The 22,567-nt window shown below is 44.8% G+C and overlaps 1 protein-coding gene, 1 long non-coding RNA gene and 1 pseudogene across 2 annotated transcripts; 1 reads left to right on the forward strand and 2 right to left on the reverse strand.

Moving 5' to 3' along the window:
• The first annotated feature begins 6,319 nt into the window (after positions 1-6,319).
• Positions 6,320-8,240, forward strand: LOC131816711 (C-C motif chemokine 3). Its single transcript, XM_059149649.1, has 3 exons — positions 6,320-6,510; positions 7,231-7,345; positions 7,721-8,240. Exons 1-3 carry the CDS (start codon positions 6,435-6,437, stop codon positions 7,809-7,811), a joined length of 282 nt encoding a protein of 93 aa, XP_059005632.1. The 5' UTR covers positions 6,320-6,434; the 3' UTR covers positions 7,812-8,240.
• A 2,271-nt stretch (positions 8,241-10,511) lies between these two features.
• LOC131816050 (probable protein BRICK1) lies at positions 10,512-11,367 on the reverse strand (annotated as a pseudogene).
• A 334-nt stretch (positions 11,368-11,701) lies between these two features.
• On the reverse strand, positions 11,702-21,954 carry LOC131816387 (uncharacterized). The gene is made up of 4 exons (XR_009348039.1): positions 21,631-21,954; positions 16,239-16,318; positions 15,758-15,811; positions 11,702-12,622 (listed from the first exon to the last, which is right to left on the reverse strand). It is a non-coding gene; the product is annotated as an uncharacterized LOC131816387 (long non-coding RNA).
• Positions 21,955-22,567: the final 613 nt, after the last annotated feature.

Consider the following 22,567-nt stretch of genomic DNA (forward strand, 5'->3'; position numbering starts at 1 on the left):
ATGGGAGCAGAAACTGGATTGTAGAAGGAAGAAATAAGTACATTATCCAAAGTGTGGGGGCTCAGGATGGAATCTGTAAGACAGGAAGGTGATCGAAGCAGTTCATCAGAGACAATCACTCCACCCCTCAAGCCAGCAGACTCACTCTTCTTAAAGAGGAAATGGGTCTTCGTCACCTACCACAGCCTGCTCTTTGCAGTCAAGGGTGGAAGTCAGTGACTTTAGGGATGTTCATTTCCTGAGAGAAGGTTAAAGCCTCACCAGGGTTCGGAAGACTTTCAGTATTCTTTAGGAAGCATATTTCTTCCTTCCAACAGTGCTTTTATACCTGTTTCAAGCTCTTTCCAGTTTGGTCACAGAGAATATCCAATAAGAGAAGAAATCTAATTCAATAAAACCTTACTGAGTGTCTACTGTATTCTGGGCACTGTTTCAGGCATTGGGGATACATGCTTTGGAAGGTGATGGTGAAATGTCAAGAAAGGGAACGCCTGAGTTTTGTTTGTTTGTTTTTTTCCATAGAAAATATACATCAACACTCTACAAAAATTAGAAAACATAGGAAAGCATAATAAGAAAACAAAAATGAGCCAGCATTCTGTATATGATTTTATATTTTACTATTGTCCATTACCATTTTTTCTTGAACTAGTATACCTTATTTTTGTTACTTTACATTCTTCCATGTCATTAAAAAACACAAAGTTTACTCCAAATGGGCATGCATGGTATTTCATTGCATGGATATACCAAAATTTTATTAAAAATGTTATAATTAACCATTCTGTTACTTAGGTCAGGCCATGTAGGTTGTGCTAACATTTCTCTATTATAAATTTAGCTTAGATCTGAAGAATGATTAACCAGGCAAAAAGTATAGGGCTGGGGTTTGTCAGTCAAAGACCAAGAGACCTGTGCCTTTTTTAATACATGAAATAGATTAACTGGAATAGTTCAGTAATATCTAATGATAGATAACACTAACATAATGATAGTAACTAACACTAACACAGCGCTTACAAGAGCCAGTAACATTTAAAGCCTGTTATTCATATGTTATGTTATATGTTATACATATATGTTATGTTATACATAACATTCATAGATGCTAATGTGTTTTATCCTCCTGGGGGTCCTCTGAGGCAGGTACCATTATCCCCCCTCACACATGAAGAAACTGAAGCACAGAGAGGTAATTAATTTACAGAAGAACACAGAGCTATTACATGTTAGATTTGGAAGTGACATCAAGGAAGTCTGTCTCCTGAGGCACCTGGGTGGCTCAGTGGGTTAAAGCCTCTGCCTTTGGCTCAGGTTATGATCTCAGGGTCCTGGTATTGAGCCCCACATCAGGCTCTCTGCTCAGCAGGGAGCCTGCTTCATCCTCTCTCTCTGTCTGCCTCTCTGCCTACTTGTGATTGCTCTCTCTGTCAAATAAATAAATAAAATCTTTTCTTTTTAAAAGATTTTATTTATTTACTTGAGAGAGAGACAGTGAGATAGAGCATTAACGAGGAGAAGGTCAGAGAGAGAAGCAGACTCCCCATGGAGCTGGGAGCCTGATGCGGGACTCGATCCCAGGACTCCAGGATCATGACCTGAGCCGAAGGCAGTCGTCCAACCAACTGAGCCACCCAGGTGTCCCAATCTTTTTTTTTTTTAAAAAGGAGGTCTGTCTCCAGAGCACAAGTAAATCAGAAAAGGGAAATGTGCTTACTATAAGTTTATGTTAATAATAAATTTTTAAAAATTTAAAAATTATGTTAAAAGCTTAAAAACCAAAGTTCTGTTATTGTGATGTAAAATGTCTTACAATTTAGCATTCTGCATGTCTTTGAAGAGTAGAATCCATGGGTTTCCCTTGTCCTTAGAAAATTAAGGGAATTTATTATACCATGGCTTTCCTTATTTGTTGTAAATACTCATCTCTGCAGCTATCATGGGATGTACCCGTGCTTATAGGAATTCACTCTGCCCTGTGATCTCCCAGAAGGAGGAGCAGACACCTCATTCATAGAAAGCAAAGGAGAGGCCTGCACTTTTAAGGAATTACATGTGTTTCACAGGACTGAGTCTGAGTTTCCAGGAAGTCTAAAAGTGGCAAGAAACAGACCAAGGAGGGAGGCGGGGGTCAGGTCATGGAGGGGAAGCTTCCATTTCATGTTGGAAACCATGCAGAGTATTTGAAATATTTTCAACAGAGAGAGATAGAGACTGATTTGAGTTTTAGCAAAATCACTTTGGATGGCATGCGATGGGACAGACTGAAGAGAGGCAAAACTGGAAGGAAAAACAGTTAACAGGACACTCTTACAGCACTAAGAAATGATGAGGCAAGAAATGATGGCAAGAAATGATGAGGTCCTGACCTAAGATAGTGGTAGTGGGAACAGTGAGAAGTAGACATACTTCACTCCAAATACAGTATAGATGCAAATGAGAGGGAGGGAGGCGTCAAAGGTGAGTCCCAGATTTCTGGCTTGGAAGCTTTGTAGGTAGAGATGCCTTTTACTGACTGGAGAACAGAGAAGGGGGAGCAGGGTTTGATATAATCCAATACCAAAGGGATTCCCTGCTCTATTACATAGGCAATATGGCCAGAGGAGAATGATAAGAAGAGTCCAAGATCACAAAGGGCCATGCTATAGAAAGCAGGGGCCCCATTAATGAGACACTGTCTCTCTAGGATGGGATATAGTTTCTGCCTACCTGAAAGTGGGGCCACACCTTTAAAATGGGAGCCAAGGCTAGGTCAAACAGTTTATTATCAGCAAGCCTGTCCATGGAGCTCCTGCTGCTGAAGGGAGAGAGTTGGGACCAATGCCCAAGACAGTGGAGCCACAGAGCCAGAAATGGGAAGGAAACCCATCCAGCAGGGCCAGGGCATGGGAAGCAGTGATGGGGTGAGCAGTGCAGAACAAGGCAGTGACATTGCAGAACATGAACTGTTCAGCCAAAATTCCCTGCACTCATGGCTAGGATGCTCTCTTGGACTGGAATGGGACCTCAAAGAGGCTGGAATGAGCCAGAAAGCGAGGACACAAATGAAGCCCCTCCAAACCACAATGCTACTGTTAGCTACTTGGTGTCACCACCATGTGAGAGAGTTTGGATGCTCCACCAAAGAACAAGACCTCGACACCAGGACCCTTCTGATTCTTTCCTTCCTGTTAGTATGTCAGCTCCATAGTGGGACTTTGGGCATAACACACACTGTTGGTCAAATCAGTGATTTATTCATTCCTTCACCAAATATTTATTAAGCTCTACTATGTGTCAAGCCTTGTGGTCACCATTGGAGATAACCTGCCAAAAAACAGACAGGGAAATATTAAACTGACCAAAGCCATCTGTGTGAGCCTGGGAAAGTCATTTCACCTGGTAACATCAACTTACCACCTAGGAAATTTCTAAGACCCATTCAACCAACTCAACCATTCAAAGTCCTCTTAGAGTTTTCATTCAACATATGCACATCAAGCACATACTCTGTATACAAGTATGTTATTTTCTCATCTAAGAAAATCACATAGGGCAAAGGACTATTTTCTGATTTGAGATTAATATGGAAAGACTTACAAATATATAAACACTAAGATAAAATTGAATATTCAGTAAAGCACCTTTATTAGAAGAACAAAAATATAAGGGATATGATCTCAGACAATTCATCATGTTATAATAATTGTGTGCTAGCCTTTGGTTTAAGTTAACCAATAAGACATGATTTGAATTTGGTTAAAAATTAACAGGACATGGTTTCAATGTTTGGAGAGAAACTTGCATAAATAACACATTACAATGCAATGTGGCTGGTGCGGTAACTACAGGTCCACTATCAGGAAAGAGGTTGATTCAGCAGTTTCCAGTTCCTTCTTCTGGCCCTCCCAACTGATAGCATCCAACTCTCAGAAACTGAATCACAAGTTTGAAGGGGGTTCCCCAAGAAGTGAATGAGAGTATGCAGTTCAGGGTATCAGCTGAGGTCTGGGGAAGAGGGGGCGGGCAGAGGAGAAGGCATTGAATATGATTTAGAGTTTCCACTGAAACAAGTGATAGACTCCTTTTTTGGAATTAACAGTAACAAGGGAAGACACTTAGATGCGAAGCCCAGGGTAACCTGCCATTGTCCTTGATCTTGCCTTAGCCTCTCCCAAGATTAGCATTAGCAATCCTAGATTTGGGATGAAAAGAGGGCACATGTATTTTGTTTGTTTAAGATTTTATTTATTTATTTGTCAGAGAGAGGGAGAGAGAGAGAACAGGCAGGGGGAGCAGCAGGCAGAAGGAGAAGCAGGTTCCCCACTGAGTAAGGAGCCCAATGTGGGACTCGATCCCAGGACCCTGTGATCACAACCTGAGCCCAAGGCAGATGCTTAACCAACTGAGCCACCCAGGCATCCCGAGCCCATGTGTTTTAAGAGCAGGACTTGTAGGCACATAGGAAGGAGAGAATTCCTAAGGTGTGACCTCACTTTGCTTATGTCTTACTCTCACCATTGTTCTAGCCCCTTCTGGGGGACTTCAAAACCCTCCTGATTTGACCCCAATCTAGTTTCCTTGTCCCTGTTCGCTCCGCCACAATACAGCTACACTAAACTTCTTGCTCCTCCCTCTGAACTGGCAAGTCCACACCTGTGACTGTACCAGTTGGACCTCTTACTGCTACCCCCCCCCCCATTTATATGTGTTCGAATACTGTGTACCTTCCAAGACCCAAGCAAAGTTCCTTCCTTTCTGTGATGTCTTCCCCAGACTGTCCTGAGGGAGGTGATTTCTCCCTCCTCCTGGTGCTGTGAACCTCCATTAATTTTTCTCCTAGGAATCTTGGCACTTTCTGCTAAATGCTATAGTTGCCTGTTTATATACTCTACCTGCTCCTATCAGACTGAGAGCATCTAGAGGACAAAGGCCAACTGTGCATTAGGTTTATTAATTATGTAATAATAGAATAATAAAAGATAGAAAAGAAAAAAACATGTCGATTTGCCTGAAAAGGAGACCTTTTCACCCCACTGAAATTATGACTGGAGAAGAATATGAAAATTGCTTTGAATTTGTCAAAATTTATGTAAATATCACACAGGTTCTTGAAAGAGTTCAGAGAAATGGAAATCAAAACTTCATGTTAACAAAGACCATTGGACAGAAATGTCAGTATATCAAAAATTTCTTTCAAACTAACAACTTTCCAAATGATGATACTGTAAATGTTTTAGAACAAAATGGGTTCATAAATTGGTAGGCTGACCAGGAAAGTAATATATTCTCACTTTAGGGAAAAAAAAGTCTAGAAAAAGGGGAAAACAAAAAAATTAATTATCCATAGACCATAGACACAAATATAGCTATTGTTGGTGCTTTGGGACATTTATTCCCAATGCTTTTTGTTTTTCCCGTTCCTAGTGTTTACATCTATATCCCAAATATACACGTGGTTATAGTATTTGTCGTACATGTATGGCTACACATTCATACACATATTTGTATAATTCTTCATCTTGCACAATTTTTCATCTTCCCTTTTTATAACTGATGTTATGATATATTTACGCCATTTCACTTCACTCAGTTTCATGAATGAAGCGAACAATCCAGTGTTTACTTTATCCTCCTCTCATAGAGGAGAATTTGGGTTTTCTTGTTTTAGAAGCATGAGTGATGCTACGTCAGATGTCTTTATGTTTAAAGATGCCTCTGTGTTCGGGTTTATTTCTTTAGAACTCCTTCCTAGAAATGCCTTTTCTAGGCTACAGGGTATATTTTTAGACTCCTGACATCTGAACACCCACATCTCCTGTGCTTTCTGATCCTCATCCAATGTTAACCCAGAACCTCTAGTCACCCGGTGACTGTCTAATGACAGGACAAGAAATGGAGATGTGCTATGCTTCCAGGTCCCCCAGCGAGAATTCCCCAGGTCAGTGCCTTGCATCCGAGGCAGGTGTGTGGCACCCTCTGCATGACCCCCCTCCCTGCCCCGCAGCAGAGGAAGCACAGAAGTCTCAGCTCTGTGGGAAGGACAGGGCTGGTGAGCTCACATATAGATCAGTTCTTATGGGAAAAGCCTGCCTAAGAATAGCCTCGGGTCAACACATAGTCCTCTCCTCCCGCTCACGGGGGGAAACCATTTCCTCACAAGAAACCAGAACAAGTCATGAGTTTCGGGCTGAAACTTAGAGCTCGGAGAAGCTATTCTTGGATATCCTGAACCCCTGTGGTCCCCTAGGACCCTGAGTTGTGAAATACTCAGCGTGACACCACTGTGCTTAAAAATTTCCCTCCACACCCCCGGATTCCAGTTCCCCTTCCACCAGGGCGGCTATAAAGAGCAGGGGAGATCTGCTCACACTCCAGCAGGACGGAGGCAGCAGCCAGTGCCCAGGCCCACCCCACGGACAAACGAGCCCACACGCCGTACCCTGCTGAGCAACATGAAGGTTCCCGGGGCTGCCCTCGTCGTCCTCCTCTGCATCATGGCCCTCTGCAGCCAGGTCTTCTCTGCACCATGTGAGTCTCTGTTGTTCTCACAACTGTCCCCACTCCCTGTCCCCATAATCAGACCACTCCTCTTTCTGTCTTCCGGCCTTGGGAGCCCCCAAGAGAAAAAAAGGGAGCTTCTCAAAGGGCTTGAAAACTGTGGCATTTCTTTTCAAGACTTTTACTTTCATCTTTATACAGGAGTTTTAGCTGCTCCAGTCCCCAGATCTGAGAGCTAGGGGGAGGTAGGGGAGTTGGAGTTCCATTTACAAGGTGGCAAAATAGGGACCCTAAGCAAATGAGTTTGTGAGAGGCAAGATCCAAGCCTGGTGACCTCTCAGTGGGGTCATCCTTCCCCTCACTCCCTGGAGGTCTCCCCAGGGCTCTGTCCCTTGGATGTCATAAGAAAGACATCCAAGGTTTCTCTTTTGCTGGGGCATGACTCCTTGAGCCAGACAAAACTTCCGAGAGAGAGAGGAAAAAAGTCTGCTTGGATGTTTGGATCACATCAAGAAAGTCTGTCCACAACAAAGAGTCAAGGACAAAGGAGGACCCAGACAGAAGCCAGAACAGAGACAGGCACACTTCTAGGCAAAGACACCCAGCACTTTCCAGCGACCCTGTCTGCCGGCCCGTACCCACAGCGACGCTGGCTTCCTCTGAGTCTTCCTCATCCTCTCAGAGATCCAACCTCAGATCTGACTTTTCCTTCTGAAATGTGACTCAGGCTCATTCTCTCTCCTCCTCCAGTTGGTGCGGACACCCCAACCGCCTGCTGCTTCTCCTACGTCTCCAAGCAGATTACACGCAAGTTCATAGTCGACTATTTTGAGACCAGCAGCCAATGCTCCAAGCCTGGTGTTATGTAAGTGCCAATCTTCCTGCCTGCCTCTGGGGAAGATGGGGAGGGTCTGGAGTGGGGGCAGCACCCGAGGGCACAGACTGGCCAGGGGCGCCATCCTGGAATGGCATGTGGGACCCAGGTCTCTGAGGTGTGACCTGACCTGGCCAGGGATGTGCGAGGTCAGGAGGGTTGGCCCAGCCCAGAGGGAAGGGAGGGAGAAAGGAGGTGGCAGCAGGATCCCTTGGGAGGAGGCGGTGGTGGTGAGACAGTGAGAGGAGGTCTCTAGACCGAGACGGGCAGAGGGTCCAGGGCAGAGGGTGGGGTGAGGGGCTACAGCGGGCCCAGAGTTCCGCTGCTGGATTCCTCAGTAAATAATCCTTCCACCCCTCTCCGCAGTTTCCAGACCAGGAAAGGCCGCCAGCTCTGTGCCGACCCCACTGAGGACTGGGTCCAGGAGTACGTGACCGACCTGGAGCTGAATGCCTGAGTGGCCCGGAAGCTTTGAGAACCCAGTGACCTCAGTGGGCTGCCTGGAGAGCAGAGGTCCGAGCCTTGGAAACACCCCTACAACCTCCACAGCTACCTCTCCTGCGGGCTGGTTGCTGCCAAACAGCCACACTCTGGGACTCTTTCTAACTTAAATTCCAATTTATTTATACTATTTAATTTTTGTTATTTATGTTCAATGTCATTCTCTGGGACCGTGTACTCCGAGAGACCCCAAGATACCTTCCTCGCCACCCTCCCCTGCTCCCCTCACTTGCACTGTGATTGGTGACGACTGCGTGACTGTCGTCGTTTTTTCTAGGCAGAAGTGGTACCCGAGCCACCAGACGGGTGTACGTGTATGAGATGTTTCTGTTCAGTGCTGTGTTCAGCCCTGAGAAATAATAAAGATGATCTTTTGAAAAGGAAACTGGCATTGAGTTTGGTTTCATTTGTCTGGAAAGTCAGAATCGCTGGTCAAAAGGAACAATAGGCAAAAAACAGGCAGATGCGAAATGGAGGGAAATTGGGATTTCTGGGTCACCAACATCATGAATACTTAATAAATGAAATCGTAACATACGTATTTGGGAAAATTCACTATGTTGATGGATATTATTAAGAAGAGTATTAGGGCGCCTGGGTGGCTCAGTGGGTTAAGCCTCTGCCTCAGGCTCAGGTCATGATCCCAGGATCCCAAGATCAAGCCCCACATCAGGCTCTCTGCTCAGCAGGGAGCCTGCTTCCTCCTCTCTCTGCCTGCTTCTCTGCCTACTCTCTCTCTGTCAAATAAATAAATAAAATCTTTTTAAAAAATGAAAAAAATCTAAAAAAGAAGAGTATTCATAGTGCATATTGGTCATAAATGAAGCGTTCTTAATGACAATTGCTAACATATTTGAGACCTACTCCAGGCTGAGTGCTTTTTAAGCAGGGTTCATTTGATCCTCACAATGAAACAGTACAGTTTAAATACCACTAATATCCTCATGTGATACAAGAGTAAACTCTAGCCGGGCTCAGAGAGGTTAAGCAACTTGGCCAAGAGCATACACCAAGTAAATGGTGCAACTGCGTTCCAAAACTAGACTTTGATATAACTACACACTCACTCTTAAACTAGCAAAGTTATATCCCAAACACCATCCAGCTGTTCTCAAATCGTAAGCAATGATTGTTTAAGACACTTATATCAGAAGGGTCTGGGTGGCTCAGTTGGTTAAGTCCCCCTTCGGCTCAGGTCATGATCTCAGGGTCCAGGGATCGAGTCCCACGTGGAGTTCTTTGCTCAGTGGGGAGTCTGCTTCTTCTTCCTCTGCCCCTGCTCTCTCTTGCTCACTCTCTCTCAAATAAAATATTAAAAAAAAAAAAGATACTCATATCAGAATCTTCAAGTGTGGACCTGGGAATTGGTAGTTCTACAAACCTCATCATATGTTCCCCAGGCACGTTGACAGCTGAGAGCCATGGAAATAGCATGACTCCCCACTCCTTTCCAAATTCAGTGCTTTTCTGTACAGAGGAACAGGGATATTGTACCTTATTTCCGAATAATCCGTGCTCCACAAAGTAAATGTCTAACATTACAGGAGGAAAAGACAACCAGCCCACATCTGGGGCGTGTAGGTTTATACTCTAAGCCTGTTTCTGGGCTAACTGTGAAAGCTGAGCTAGTTAATAGGTGGGTTGCCAGTCACAGTTTTCTTTTCTTTTCTTTTCTTTTTTAAGATTTTATTTATTTATCTGACAGAGAGAGATCACAAGCAGGCAGAGAGGCAGGCAGAGAGAGAGGAGGAAGCAGGCTCCCTGCCGAGCAGAGAGCCCGATGCGGGGCTTGATCCCAGGACCCTCAGATCATGACCCGAGCTGAAGGCAGCGGCTTAACCCACTGAACCACCCAGGTGCCCACCAGTCACAGTTTTAACAATAAGGAATGTAGACTGAGCCAGAGTCCTTTCTGCAGAAGACAAGTTAAAAAGACTCGTGGAAAAACTGAATGTATTCATTTTTGTGAGCCATGATTATTTCATTCAACTTAGAATAATCTAATTTTTTTTTATCCAAAATTGGTGCAGAATTGTATTGCTCAAACTCCTTAGCATATAATTAAAAGCTGCTATGAAGCAAAACATTAAAAGGCCCGTAGTATTAGACCTAGATAGCATGTGCCCTGATTCCACGTCTTGCAGCAGCCCTACTAAAGGACAAGAATATGTACGCACAAGGATATTCTTTGTAGCACAGTCTGTGAATAGCAAGCTAATGGAAACAACCGTCAGCAAAGGACTAAGTCAGTAGAGGACTGAGATGCCTGTCCATGGAAAATTCTGCCATCAGTAAAAAGAAAAACACACGCACATATTTATGGAAAGTATGCATCATATTATGTGCAAAGGTTGCATGTGCTTACATCTAATATAGGCATTGCTACCCTACTCGCATGATACAGAATGTATGTATAGAATAATATTCCTTTTGGTTTATATATATTGGTTTTGGTTTATATATATTTATATATGTATGTATAGAATAATGTTCCTTTTAGTTTATATATATTGGTTTTGGCTTATATATATTTATATATTTATATTTATAATTAATATTTATATATAATTATATATAATATATTATATATCATATATATTTTATATATATAATATCATTTTTGTGAGCCATGATTATTTCATTCAGCTTAGAATAATTTAATTTTTTTTTTTAAAGTTGAGGAGTTTATTAGGGAAATATGAGAGGCAAAGATACCCCAAGTGACAGAAAAAAAATTCTGAACATGTCCCTTCAAGCCAAGTGGGGGCCTGGAAGGACAAGAAACTGGTGGGTTAGCAACAACATTCTCTGGCGACCACCTTGCCAGGGCATAAGTGTCTCGGCCAGGACTGCCTCCCAAACCCCACCAAAGGTGAAAAGGAGACAAAGACTGTTTCCAGAATCAATGCAGAGGCAATGAGAGCTGTAAGAAAAGTCTGAGAGAAAGAGAGGTGGGGAGGACCTTAACAGAGTCCCAGGCGTCTGGCTCTGAGCGCCTCATACATTGACAGATAGTTCTACAAAATGTTACTTCAAAGATAAAATGCCTAATGTTGGTTCTAAGAGCTTCCCTGGATGTCTTCCCACATGCCACATCACACACCGACGTACATGGCAGAACCCAAAGGCCACACTTTTGAAAAAAAAACAAACAAAAAAACCAAAAACAAGAATAAGCCCTGTTGCTCTTTAAGGAGAGAGGAAGGAGCTGAGGCTGCTGGGGCCTTTCCCACATCGGCTTGCGTTCCATGAAGCAACTTCCCAGCAGCAGCATGGCATAGCTCTAGGTGAGGGTCTCACCTTTTGTCACCCGCGCTTCAATGTACTCTATTCTCCGTTCAAGGGCTGTCAATTTCTCGTTTAGTGTTGCAAGTCTTGAACGACAAGACACATCGAATTAGTTGAGAAAGTCCGCGATTTTCTTGATGCTGCTGGTGATGACCTCTTCACTTCACTCGGTTCGCCCAGTCCTGGTGAATCTCCCGCTGCACCGGATCCTCTTGACCCGCCATGGTTGCCGCCGGACGACGAACTAGAATAATTTAATTCTTAATCCAAAATTGGATATAATATATATATTTTATCCAATATATATAATACATTTATATATATTTATTATATTAAATACATAAATATATAAATATTAAATATGTATTATATATTTTTATTTTTATACATTTATATATTTATTTATATGTATAGATATATATATATAAATTCACAAGGGCAAACATTTGGCAAAGATACCTGTCAAGTAGCTAGCTGTGGTTTCTTAGAGGAAATGAATATTATTATTTATTTTTTAGTAATGGACACTCCACCTTTTTATTTTCTGCACTTCTCTTTTATTTAATCTTTAACAAGGATGCATCGTTCTCTCATGTGACCCTATGCTTTGATGGGTGATCCTCCATCCACTGGAATAACTCTCTAGTGATCCTGAGTTGACACAGAAAATAGAGCTTGCCGTGGCCAGTCCTAACAGTCTTGATGCCATCATGGCTTTCATATAGAGAGGATAATGTGACAAACAAGTCATTTGCCAGAGACTTCCATATCTCTCTCTCTCTCTCACACACACACACATACACACACACACTCACCTCCTCTCAGGCAACATTTTACAATCCCCTTCCACTCCGAGGAGCCCCACTCCCCTAACACCATTACCCCCCACGCCCATGATAAGTGTGTAGACACCACCAGAATGGGAGGAATAGTCATTGTTCCCAAAGAAGCAATGGAACGGTCACCATTTCTTCACTGTTGGTGTCCAGCCTCTTTAGACCAAAACAACAACAACAACAACAACAACTGCTTATTTATAGTGAATGATTTCTCAAGGTCCCGTGACCCAGAGTCAAAGGAGAAGCTTAACCAGGTGCAGCCTTCCCTAAACACAAGCACTGTGAACAGCATAAACAGAACAAGGACTCCCGTGCTGGAAAGGGGAGAATGGCAATAGCATTGCTAATCAACTTGTGGGGCACTGCAGAGTCCAAGACATGGCTGAGACCCTCGGCCAGCCTCTCTGCTGGACGTCCCTGGGGAATGTCCTCCCCGGACTCCTCTGAGATATGAATGGGGGAGGAGCCCTTCTCTGGGGGCTGCCCACTCCTGTCCATGTGAGCTAGGAGCCCGGGCTTTGCCTTGAGTGTTGAGCAATCAACGGCCATTACTGGCTGGTCTTGTGGTTTCTTCAGCAATTAACACCCTTCTAACGATAGGTTTCTCATCTCTCTGCTTCTGATCAATTCCATGCGTCATCTACAAGTAGAGAACAGAAAGCTTGTCCAGTCGTATATTTTGCATGTTAACTGGGGGGGGGGGGTGGGAATGCGAGCCCCCCAGCACAGCCCTCAGTCCCACAGCCACCCCTACACCTCTGCCTCGACGTCGCCCGTGCAGAGGTGTGGCAATGCATGGAAATGATGAATAACTGATACCTCGCCCCAAGCCACGTCCTCCCTGCACCTTCACACAGAGCTGACTGTCCTTGTTAGAGATAAACATTTCATCGGAGAAGGTGGGGAGTGAGGGTGAGGGGTGCAGTTAGACCCCCGCTTTATCTCCTGTGCAGTTCCCCACCTCCCTGCCTCAGCTTGCACTAACTTTAGCTTCAAGGAGAAAATTCTGTATATGCAGCCCTTAGAGACTGCAAAGGTCTGGCTCTCAGCTGGTGGGTTGGAAGAGCCTTTCTTAGCAAAGATGAGTTGTTTCCTTTTCTGATTTCAGATAAGGCCATTTCCAAGTAGTCTAAACTCTCCTAGAGGACCTCACTGACGGATGCAAGAAGTAGCTTTTCTATTCCAATATTTAGACTCTTCCCTATCAAATTCCTCAATGTTGCAGATTTAGCACTTGGCACAGGGCCTTTAGCACCAAGAGACAGTAGGGCCCAGTCCAACCACGTTAGCTTGGTTCTCAAGAGGCAGTCTCCAGATAGCATGAGTACCACCTGGGAACATAGTAAAAATGCAAATCCTAAGCAACCCCTTCTCTTCCTTTTAGGGGGTGAAGCCCAGCCATCTGTTTTCACAAGGCTCCAGGTAATACTGATGCACACAAAGTTTAAATAGCACTGCATTTAATGAGGTCCTTGGCAAACTTCCTCCTACTTCTTCAGGCCAGCCGATCCCACGCTTCATTTGGGGGCTGTTACTATTCACAGACCCTCTACCTCCGCCCAGACCAGGTCTCTGCATTTCTCAGGATGCTGGTGGTTTGGGGGGAGGCGGGGGGCGGAAACAAACAAACTAACCTAACTCAGAGATGCTTGAATAAATGAGCCTTGTAGCAACATGGACGGGACTGGAAGAGATTATGCTAAATAAAATAAGTCAAGCAGAGAGTCAATTATCATAGGGTTTCACTTATTTGTGGAGCATAACAAATAGCATGGAGGACAAGGGGAGTTAGAGAGAAGAAGGGAGTTGAGGGAAATTGGAAGGGGAGGTGAATCATGAGAGACTATGGACTCTGAAAAACAACCTGAGGGTTTCGAAGGGGCGGGGGTGTGGGAGGTTGGGGGAACCAGGTAGTGGGTATTAAGGAGAGCACGTATTGCAGGGAGCACTGGGTGTGGTGCAAAAACAATGAATACTGTTACACTGAAAAGATATAAAATAAATAATTTTTTTTTAAATGAGCCTTGTGGCCCCAAGGCTGAAGGGTACTGGCTCCAGGGAAGGCTGCACGTGGAAGCCCCATGGCAACCCCCGAGTCCTGTTTTTTTCCCTGACTTCAGTCCATGCCAGAGCCCCAGGATGGCTGCTGGCACCTTCCAAAGTCACATGAATCCTTGCTCGCTGTCTGCAGGCAGAGAGCCTATGTCCCCGTTGAAGAAAATCACTAGGTTCTTTTGGATTTGACTGACCCCTAAGTCAGAAACCCAGTTCCTAACCAGTCACTGTGGCTTTAGGGATGCGTTCCATGGATTTGCTTAAGCCACTCAAGGCGCATACCTGGATCTGTGATAGATGAACGTCACATAATCTTAAAGCCTGAGAATCATGGGGAAGAGAGGCTTCCCAAGAGAAATGTGGGTTTCTGGTACCAGGAGGGATGCCGGTCAGCAAAATACATGTTCACTGTAATATGTTTGTCCTTTTCCAGTGGACTTTTTTCTTACTATCTGAAAGGCACTAATTCTTTGTAGGTGATAAATGCTCCATCTCCTTTGCTCTCTGGGTTAGAAACTGTTAGTCTTCCATCTTCCTGAATTACTTTATTTTTAGGAACACGCTGACTTGTATACTTCCTGTTGCCTTATAAACGACAATGACTCAAATTTGAGGCTAAAGAGACATGAAGCTCTTCATGGCGCTAAACCAACTTCCAAAAACTGAGGTTGCATCTCCACCCCAGGACATGCTTAGTGGGGTAGGACACAAGCGCCACAGACCCTGAAGCAGAAGACTGGGGACAGGGAAAAAAGCGGACACCCAGAACAATGAACCAACATTACCGAACTTGCCATAGTGAAGAAAATAGGAGAGTTGGATGGACAAAGGCATAGATGACAGAGGACACCTCATACTTACTTCTTCTATTCCCCTTCCTTTCGGGGAACAGTATTTGCGAAAAATTATCATATGAAATTGACCACAACCCAACACATGGAGTGGGCCCTGATTAAGATAAAGGCAATTTGCATTTTGGGTTTTCCTTTTAACTTATCATAACATAAACATTTTCCATGACATTGCATTATTTGTAAAGCCTCCCAAATAGCAACTCGAGTGAAGATACCGTATTTTTTTCATTATTTTCTTACTGTAAGTAATTTAAATTGGGTAAGTTTAAATTGCTGTCAATGTGCCAGAGACATATTTTTTTCATATTTGAATTCATCTACATAGGAAATAGATTCCTAGTCATGGATTATCAAGGTCAAAGGCAAAGGTAAGTTAAAGTTCCTTATGTGCGTTAGTGCCCATATCCAACATGTGTTTATGCTGTCTGCCTTGTACATTTGGGCCCTTGATGCATCTCTAGAATGAGTGGTGTCTGAAAGGCTGCCTGCACGCTCAGTCCCTCTTGCAGCCCAGTCTTTGCTATTACAACTCTGTCCACGTGGGTGCAATTTAAACTGGGTATACTGGCCAGGACTCATGGCATCATTGCATGTCATGTCTATTAGTAAGAACAGCTATGGAATCATAAAGAAATTTTGGTTCTGCTGGGGGAAACTATGACTACATAGCTCTAATGAGAAGAACCCAGCTAAGTGTGGTCCCGGGATGACACCAACATCTCACCTCCTCTTGCTGGGGAAACCACTTCCCCATAAACAGCCCTAGTCAATTGAGCACTTGAACCATTCTTGCAAATACCCTATGCCTTGTGGTTACCCAAGACCCCTCTTGTATTTACAAGTCAACAAGGTGTCACTGTACTTACAAACTTCCTCTCTCATCACCCTAAGTTTCCATCTCCCCAAGGTCCAGAGCATACCTGAAAAAAAAAATAGGGGACCCCAGAAGAAAGCTGGCAAAAGCGAGTCTCATTCTGGCCCACCCTCTTGGGTCCCCACTATCCTCCTCACCGTGGCTCTCTGTTCCCAGGCTGCCTTTCATGTGTCTCCTGCTGCCATTTCCTGTTGTTTTCCTGCTCTCAGACCACAATGCGAAGGTCCTATGGGTAGCCAAGTGAAATAGAGGGCTTCCCAAGGGCTTTTCAAAATGCCCTGCATTACCTGTTAAGGTGGCTATTCTTTCCAAAGGAGTTTTAGCATTCTAGTCTATGTACATGGAGGGCAGGATGGGGACTTGTCTTACTTTGGGAAGGGGGACACTGAGTTGGTTTTCAACAGGGGCAGAATCCAGCTTCAACAGCTTTCCAGGGATCAACCGAGTAATAAATTCACCCAGTGCCAACTTACAGGTGATTTACAGAGAAAATCTCTCCTTTTCCCCCAATAGAACTGGAACAAACACCAGACTGTTCCATCAGCTGCATTTCCTGCAGAGGGGAAATAGAGACCAAACTCAAGACTAGAGCAAAAGCCTGAGATAGAGGAAGTGGTCTGTCCAAGATGGTGCCATAAGAAAATCTGCCATAGGACCTCCACTCCTCCCCCAGATACACAGAGTCTACAGTGACATGGGGAACAATTTGCTCTGGAAAAGACTGGAAAACTAGTGGAGCACCACCCCATGAAGGTAGGTTAGAAGACAAAGCAACAGCCTCACAATAACTCCCCCCATCTCCCTCCCACTCGCACACTGTGATGCTCGGTCTGGAGCTTCTCCCTGAGGAGCCAAGGGACCCTACCCCACAACAGACACCCCAACTGTTAAGAACTGCACCTGAGAGACAATCCCCAGACACCTGGCTTTGAAAACCAACGCGGTTCAAGTCCCCAAGACCCAAAGCCCTGAGAGAACTAGGAAACCTGGTGAAACACCCAGACTGCAGGGCCTGTTGGGATTCTCTCCCAGACAGAGGGCCTTTCTTGTGCTCCACAGCAGCAGTATCTCTGGGAGGGGACCTTTTCACATATCTGGTGCTCCAGTTTTTGTGGTGCATTTCTGGGTCCCAGGCAACTGTAAGATCAGGGAGAGCAGCCTACCGCTCTGGGGTACTGCACAAGCAGCAGCTGACACACAAACCCTCTCCCGGGGGAAGGCCTGTTTCCTGGCCCTGGAGGCTGACTGAGATCTTCTCCCTCAGGACACTAATAGGTCTTGCCCCACCCTCAACAACCAGGAGCTATCAGAAATAGAACAGGATGGGCGCCTGGGTGGCTCAGTGGGTTAAGTCTCTGCCTTCAGCTCAGGTCATCATCCCAGGGTCCTGGGATCCAGCCCCACATCAGGCTCTCTGCTCAGCGAGGAGTCTGCTTCCTCCTGTCTCTCTGCCTACTTGTGATCTCTCTCTCTCTGTGTCAAATGAATAAGTAAAATCTTTAAAAAAAAAAAATAGAACAGGTTGCTTGGACAATCACCAGGGTTTGAGAGACCCAGAGAGTTGGGGGTGAAGCGGAACTCCAAGGTTCTCCCTCAGAGCTGATAGGGGTAGCTGTTTCATCCAGTATGTAGAAACACGGAGTCAAGCAGAGTGAGGAGACAGAGGAACATGTCCCAAATGAAAGAACAAGATAAAAGCTAAGGGAAAAAATTAGAGCTCGAAGATTTTTACTATTGAACAATGCTATCTCTATCTTCTTTCTTCTAATTTTATCATTAGGCAGAAGGAGCTGGTTCACTATCATGATGAAAAATGACTCCAGCTCAGGCTGCTTCTTTCCTCGTAGTACACAAAGGCCCTCAAGGATCTGCTGCTTTTTCTATGTCCTCCTGGCAGATTCCTAGCAACATGGTAGATGGCTATTATGAGACCAGCAGCCAGAGCTAGTCCTCTTGCCCATCTCTGGGGAGAGGCAGGACATGCAAAAATGGAGCCAGCAGGACTCTGTGTAGGGAACAGCCTACAAAGGCATCACAGGTGGATGAGAGCCATTCTAGGAAACCCAGACCTTCGAGGTCTTATCCAGTGGCAGGACATAAGAAGAGGCCATAGGGGTATTCTCTAACCTGGCCCGGGGCTTGGGAGCCAGGGGAGAGCTGCCCCAGGCACAGGGGAGACTTCCTGAGGAGACTCCTCCCCAGGAGTCACTGAGGAAAGGTCTAGGAGTCTGAGGCTGGAGAAACAGTCCTGAGGAAGGAAGCGGACTCTGAGTTTCCTAAGACAAAGAGAATTCAGCCGGAGTAATGTGGGACCTGGAATTCTCCTGCTGAATCCTCAATTTTTATAATTCCATCCTTCTTCACAGCTTTCCAACCAAAGAGGCCACGCGGTCTGTGTCAGCCCCACCAAGTCCTGGAGCCAAGGACATCATTGACCGGAGCTGAATCCCTGAGTGGCCTGGGAACAATAAGAAACTAGATACAATGAGGGAGCAGGGACCTGGGCCCAGGGAAGAATGTTCCTTCAACTCCTGAAGCTACCTGTGCTAGGTGCCGGTTATCAAGCTACTACACTCTGGGCCTCTTTCTGGATGTGAATTTAAACTTCTTTAGACTTATCTTTGTAATGTATTTCCACGCACTCTTGACTGCCTGCAGGGAGTGCTCCTACAACACTCTCTTCACCACGCCCCGGCACCCCTCCAATCACACAGTGGTTGGCACAAGCATGTAGGTGCTTATGCTCAGCATTTTCTAGGGGGAAATCATTTCAAAACCATCAACCAACAAATATTTATAGAATGTTATTTACCACTTCTGTGTTCAGCTGCATGAAATAATGGAATTTCTCAAAACCAAACCAGTCTTTTGGGTGCTTCTATGGGTTTTGTTTTGTGATGAAGTCAGGATCTCCAGTTGGAAAAAATGATGGGGGGGTGGTGGGCTAAGGGGCGAAGAGTAAGAAAATCTGAAAAGGGCAAGTCAGCAGAAAAGAAATGACGGTAATACCTGTCTCTACACATTCCTGAGAGCTAAAACACAAAGCATTAGCTTAGAAAACAGTGATGATGAAATATTACCTACCTAGCATATAGTGTATATACATTAACTATATTCATTCTTTGTGTATATTCATGCATTTTCCCACGAACCAAATTTGCCGAAAAATTATGCATTGTCCTTTCAATCCTAATAATTTCACCAAGGTTTCCATTTGGCAGAAGAGGAAATGTTGGCTCAGAGAAGTGAAACAACTTGCCCATGGTCAGGCAGCTAATAAATAATATAACGAAGATGTAAGCCTATGCCAGCATTTCTCAGTATTCCAGAACCACAAGGGATGATTGTTTAAAATGCTGGCAACAGAATTTCTTGGGTTTGGAGCTGGAGATCCAAACCCTCAAGTGATTTACATGCAGACAGAAGACCAAAAACCAGTGACTTCAGCAATAAGGACTTATCACTCGTTTCTTAATAAGGTGCATACAGCAATAGACATCTTGCCTGGATGTTAGTTTCCTAGAATCCGTGCTCCACAAAAGCAGTGGCTAACATAAGAGAAGAAAAAATAATCAGCCACTATATGCAACTGAGACTTCTGTTGTGAACACCAGATTTATTTATCAGACTGATTACCGAGATCGCGGTTCACAAGCTATAGTTCTCAGAACAAATCCATTATGATTCAGTCTAATAAATAAAGTTTTATTCTGTTACACAGTGTCCAGGGCTGCCTTCACTTGGTAGCTGCATCTGAGCATGTATGTTTACAAAGCCAAAAACATTTGCTATCTGACCCTTTTAGAAAAATTTGCTGAAACCTGGCCTAGGTCATGTTTTTAAGTATAAGAAAGGAAGACTTAGGGTGTTTGTTGTAAAATTCAAAAGGGGGAAATCCAACATACTTATGAGAAATGCAAATGTTTATTCATTTTTTGATAAGGCATACTTTTTTTTTTAAAGATTTTATTTATTTACTTGACAGAGAGAGAGATCACAAGTAGGCAGAGAGGCAGGCAGAGAGAGAGGAGGAAGCAGACTCCCCACCAAAGAGAGAGCCTGATGCGGGGCTTGATCCCAGGACCCCAGGATCATGACCTGAGCCGAAGGCAGAGGCTTTAACCCTCTGAGCCACCCAGGCGCCCCCCCCCTTTTTTTTTTCAAGATTTTATTTGTTAGAGTGCAAGCACAGGCAGACAGAGTGGCAGGCTAGAGGCAGAGGGAGAAGCAGGCTCCCTGCCGAGCAAGGAGCCCGAGGTGAGACTCGATCCCTGGATGCCAGGATCATGACCTGAGCCGAAGGCAGCCGCTTAACCAACTGAGCCACCCAGGCGTCCCAGGCATACTTCTTTTTGTTTTAAACTAATTTTTAGTATCAAAAGTGGAATTTTGATCAGGTTTGTAGAGAGCAATAACCAGTTCCTATCAAAATGTTAAATGTACACACTCTTCATTCTAGGAATCCAGTGGAAAACTCAGTCCATGTAGTGGGAACACAGCTGCCTCCCAAAACTCCTTTCTCTCCCCTATCCCCTTATCTCTTATCTCTCTCTCTCTCTCTGTGTGTGTGTATATCTGACTGTCTCACTCTCTGTCTCTCTCAGATCCTCTATCTACATAGTTCCCTGATGAACAATATTATTTGCTAACTCTCAGGGGAGAGTAATAAAGAGAGAGAGAGAGAGAGAAGAGAGAGGCCAACCTAGTGGGCTCCACCTTTGTGAAGGTAAGGTCATCACCTCTCCTCCTCTTGAAGCCCAATGTAGGGGTCTCAAGAGGATAACTTGTAAATCCTGGAAGGTGCCTACTAGCAAAGTGACTTACTTTATAGTGGGGTGTCCTAGGATGAACTCTCATATTGAAGGGAAATTTGAAATTCAGAAGGAACCATGGTTTTTCATCATACTTGAGGACTAAGGATCCAAGGCTTTGGATCAAGCTTTGCTTGAAGCTAATCAACTTCTCGAAGCTTCACTTATGTGAGCGAACAGGTTCCCTTTATCCCTTAAGACAGCTTGAGTCAGCTTTTCTGGTACTACCACTCAAAGTATCACTAACTGCAGTGCCCTATGTACCACACCCCGCAGAGCAGAACCGGCTGAGGGCAGAAGCCTAGGCCAGTCAGTGAAGATGCCTCCTCCTAGTCTAACAGTCGGTTCCCTCCCTGGCCTGTTCTGTATTCTTACTAAGGCCATCTGCCTAACAAGGTTGCATCAAAAAGGAAAATTCAGGATGTTGGAGACTGACTAATTCTTGCACAAATCATTAGGGTTCACTTTGAAATTGGCTTGTCTAATAGCAGAGGGGGGGGAATAGTTTCCTTAAGAGAAGCCCTCTTGAATTTGAGAGGCAGGGTTGGGGGGCATGGGGAGTGGGGAAGGAAAAAATGAAACAAGATGGGATTCGGAGGGAGACAAACCATAACAGACTCTTAATCTCAGGAAACAAACTGAGGGTTGCTGGGGGGAGGGAGGGAGGGAGAGGGTGGTGGGGCGATGGACATTGGGGAGGGTATGGGCTCTGGTGAGTGCTGTGAAGTGTGTAAGCCTGATGATTCACAGACCTGTACCCCTGGGGCAAATAATACATTTTATGTTAGTAAAAATAATTTTTTAAAAAAGGGAAGCCCTCTTTTTCTTGCTGCCTGCACACCAAGCTGGTTTGCACAGCAGTGACCTAGAGCTTGCAGACGGGAAAAGCAGACCTCTCCTTGGCAAGGTGATGTTAGTATGAGCAGAAATGGGAAGATGGGAGACAAGGAAGGATGAAAAAGTGGGGTCCAGAAACAGCTGTATCCACCCTCTCTGCAGATACCCTCCTTTCAAACATTTATCTTGTGGACAAAATGATCAGTCCCGTACTTACGTCACAGCTGGGATGCCACCAGAAGCAAGGAGCGGATTCCCATGACCCCAGCGCCCATGGCATCATTTCAGCAGCAGAGGGCATTGTGGGGACGGCAGTCAGTGGCCTGGGAGATGGGGCATGGCTGTGAAAGGGGGAACCAGGGGGACCAGCCCGACTAGCGCTCGTGCACTGAGAGAGAGGTCTTCTGAATCCACTTCTAGAAGTGATGTTAGCTGGCAGCTAGCTAACAGCTAGCAGATTTTCTGCTTCTAATTAACCACCCAATGGAAGTAACCAAAAACAGCTCAGAAGTCTTAAAAATAAGAAAGGAGCTACATTGCCTCTGAAACTCCAAGGCTGGCCGAAACAGGCTCTGATGACACCCAACAGTGGTTTTCAAACTGCCTGGGCTTTACATCACCTTGGGAGTTTCAAAATTACTGACGCCCATTCCCCACCTAACCAAACCCGAACTAAATGCATAACTTTGGAGGTGAGGTCCTGGCACTGGAGGTTCTAAAAACTTTCAGAAGGGATTCTAATGTGAATTCAAGGTTGGAAAGCAACTCCTTAGGTACCCACTTCAACAGGAAATAGCCAGCCTCTATAAAAGTCTTCACCCTAAGTGGAATTCCCAGATAAAAGGCAGGATTCCCAGTTAAATTTGAATTTCGGACACACACCAAATGATTTTTTATGAGTATATCCCAAATATTACCTGGGACATACTTATACTAAAACATCATTCATTCTGTATTTTAATTTTCTAACTCTGGCCACTGCAGCCTCGAAGCCTCAACTTAGATATGGCTTTGGAGAACATTCTCCCAGAAAGCAGAGCACAGAACACCTGAGAAGCTGACCAGATGGGGAGTCTTAGCTAGGTCACAGGCAGGTTTGCTAGACTGTCGCTAACAGAAGCATCCAAGCTCCCAGCATTCGCTAGACACTCAAC

The sequence above is a fragment of the Mustela lutreola genome, chromosome 15 (genome assembly GCF_030435805.1).
Source record: "Mustela lutreola isolate mMusLut2 chromosome 15, mMusLut2.pri, whole genome shotgun sequence".
NCBI lineage: Eukaryota > Metazoa > Chordata > Mammalia > Carnivora > Mustelidae > Mustela > Mustela lutreola.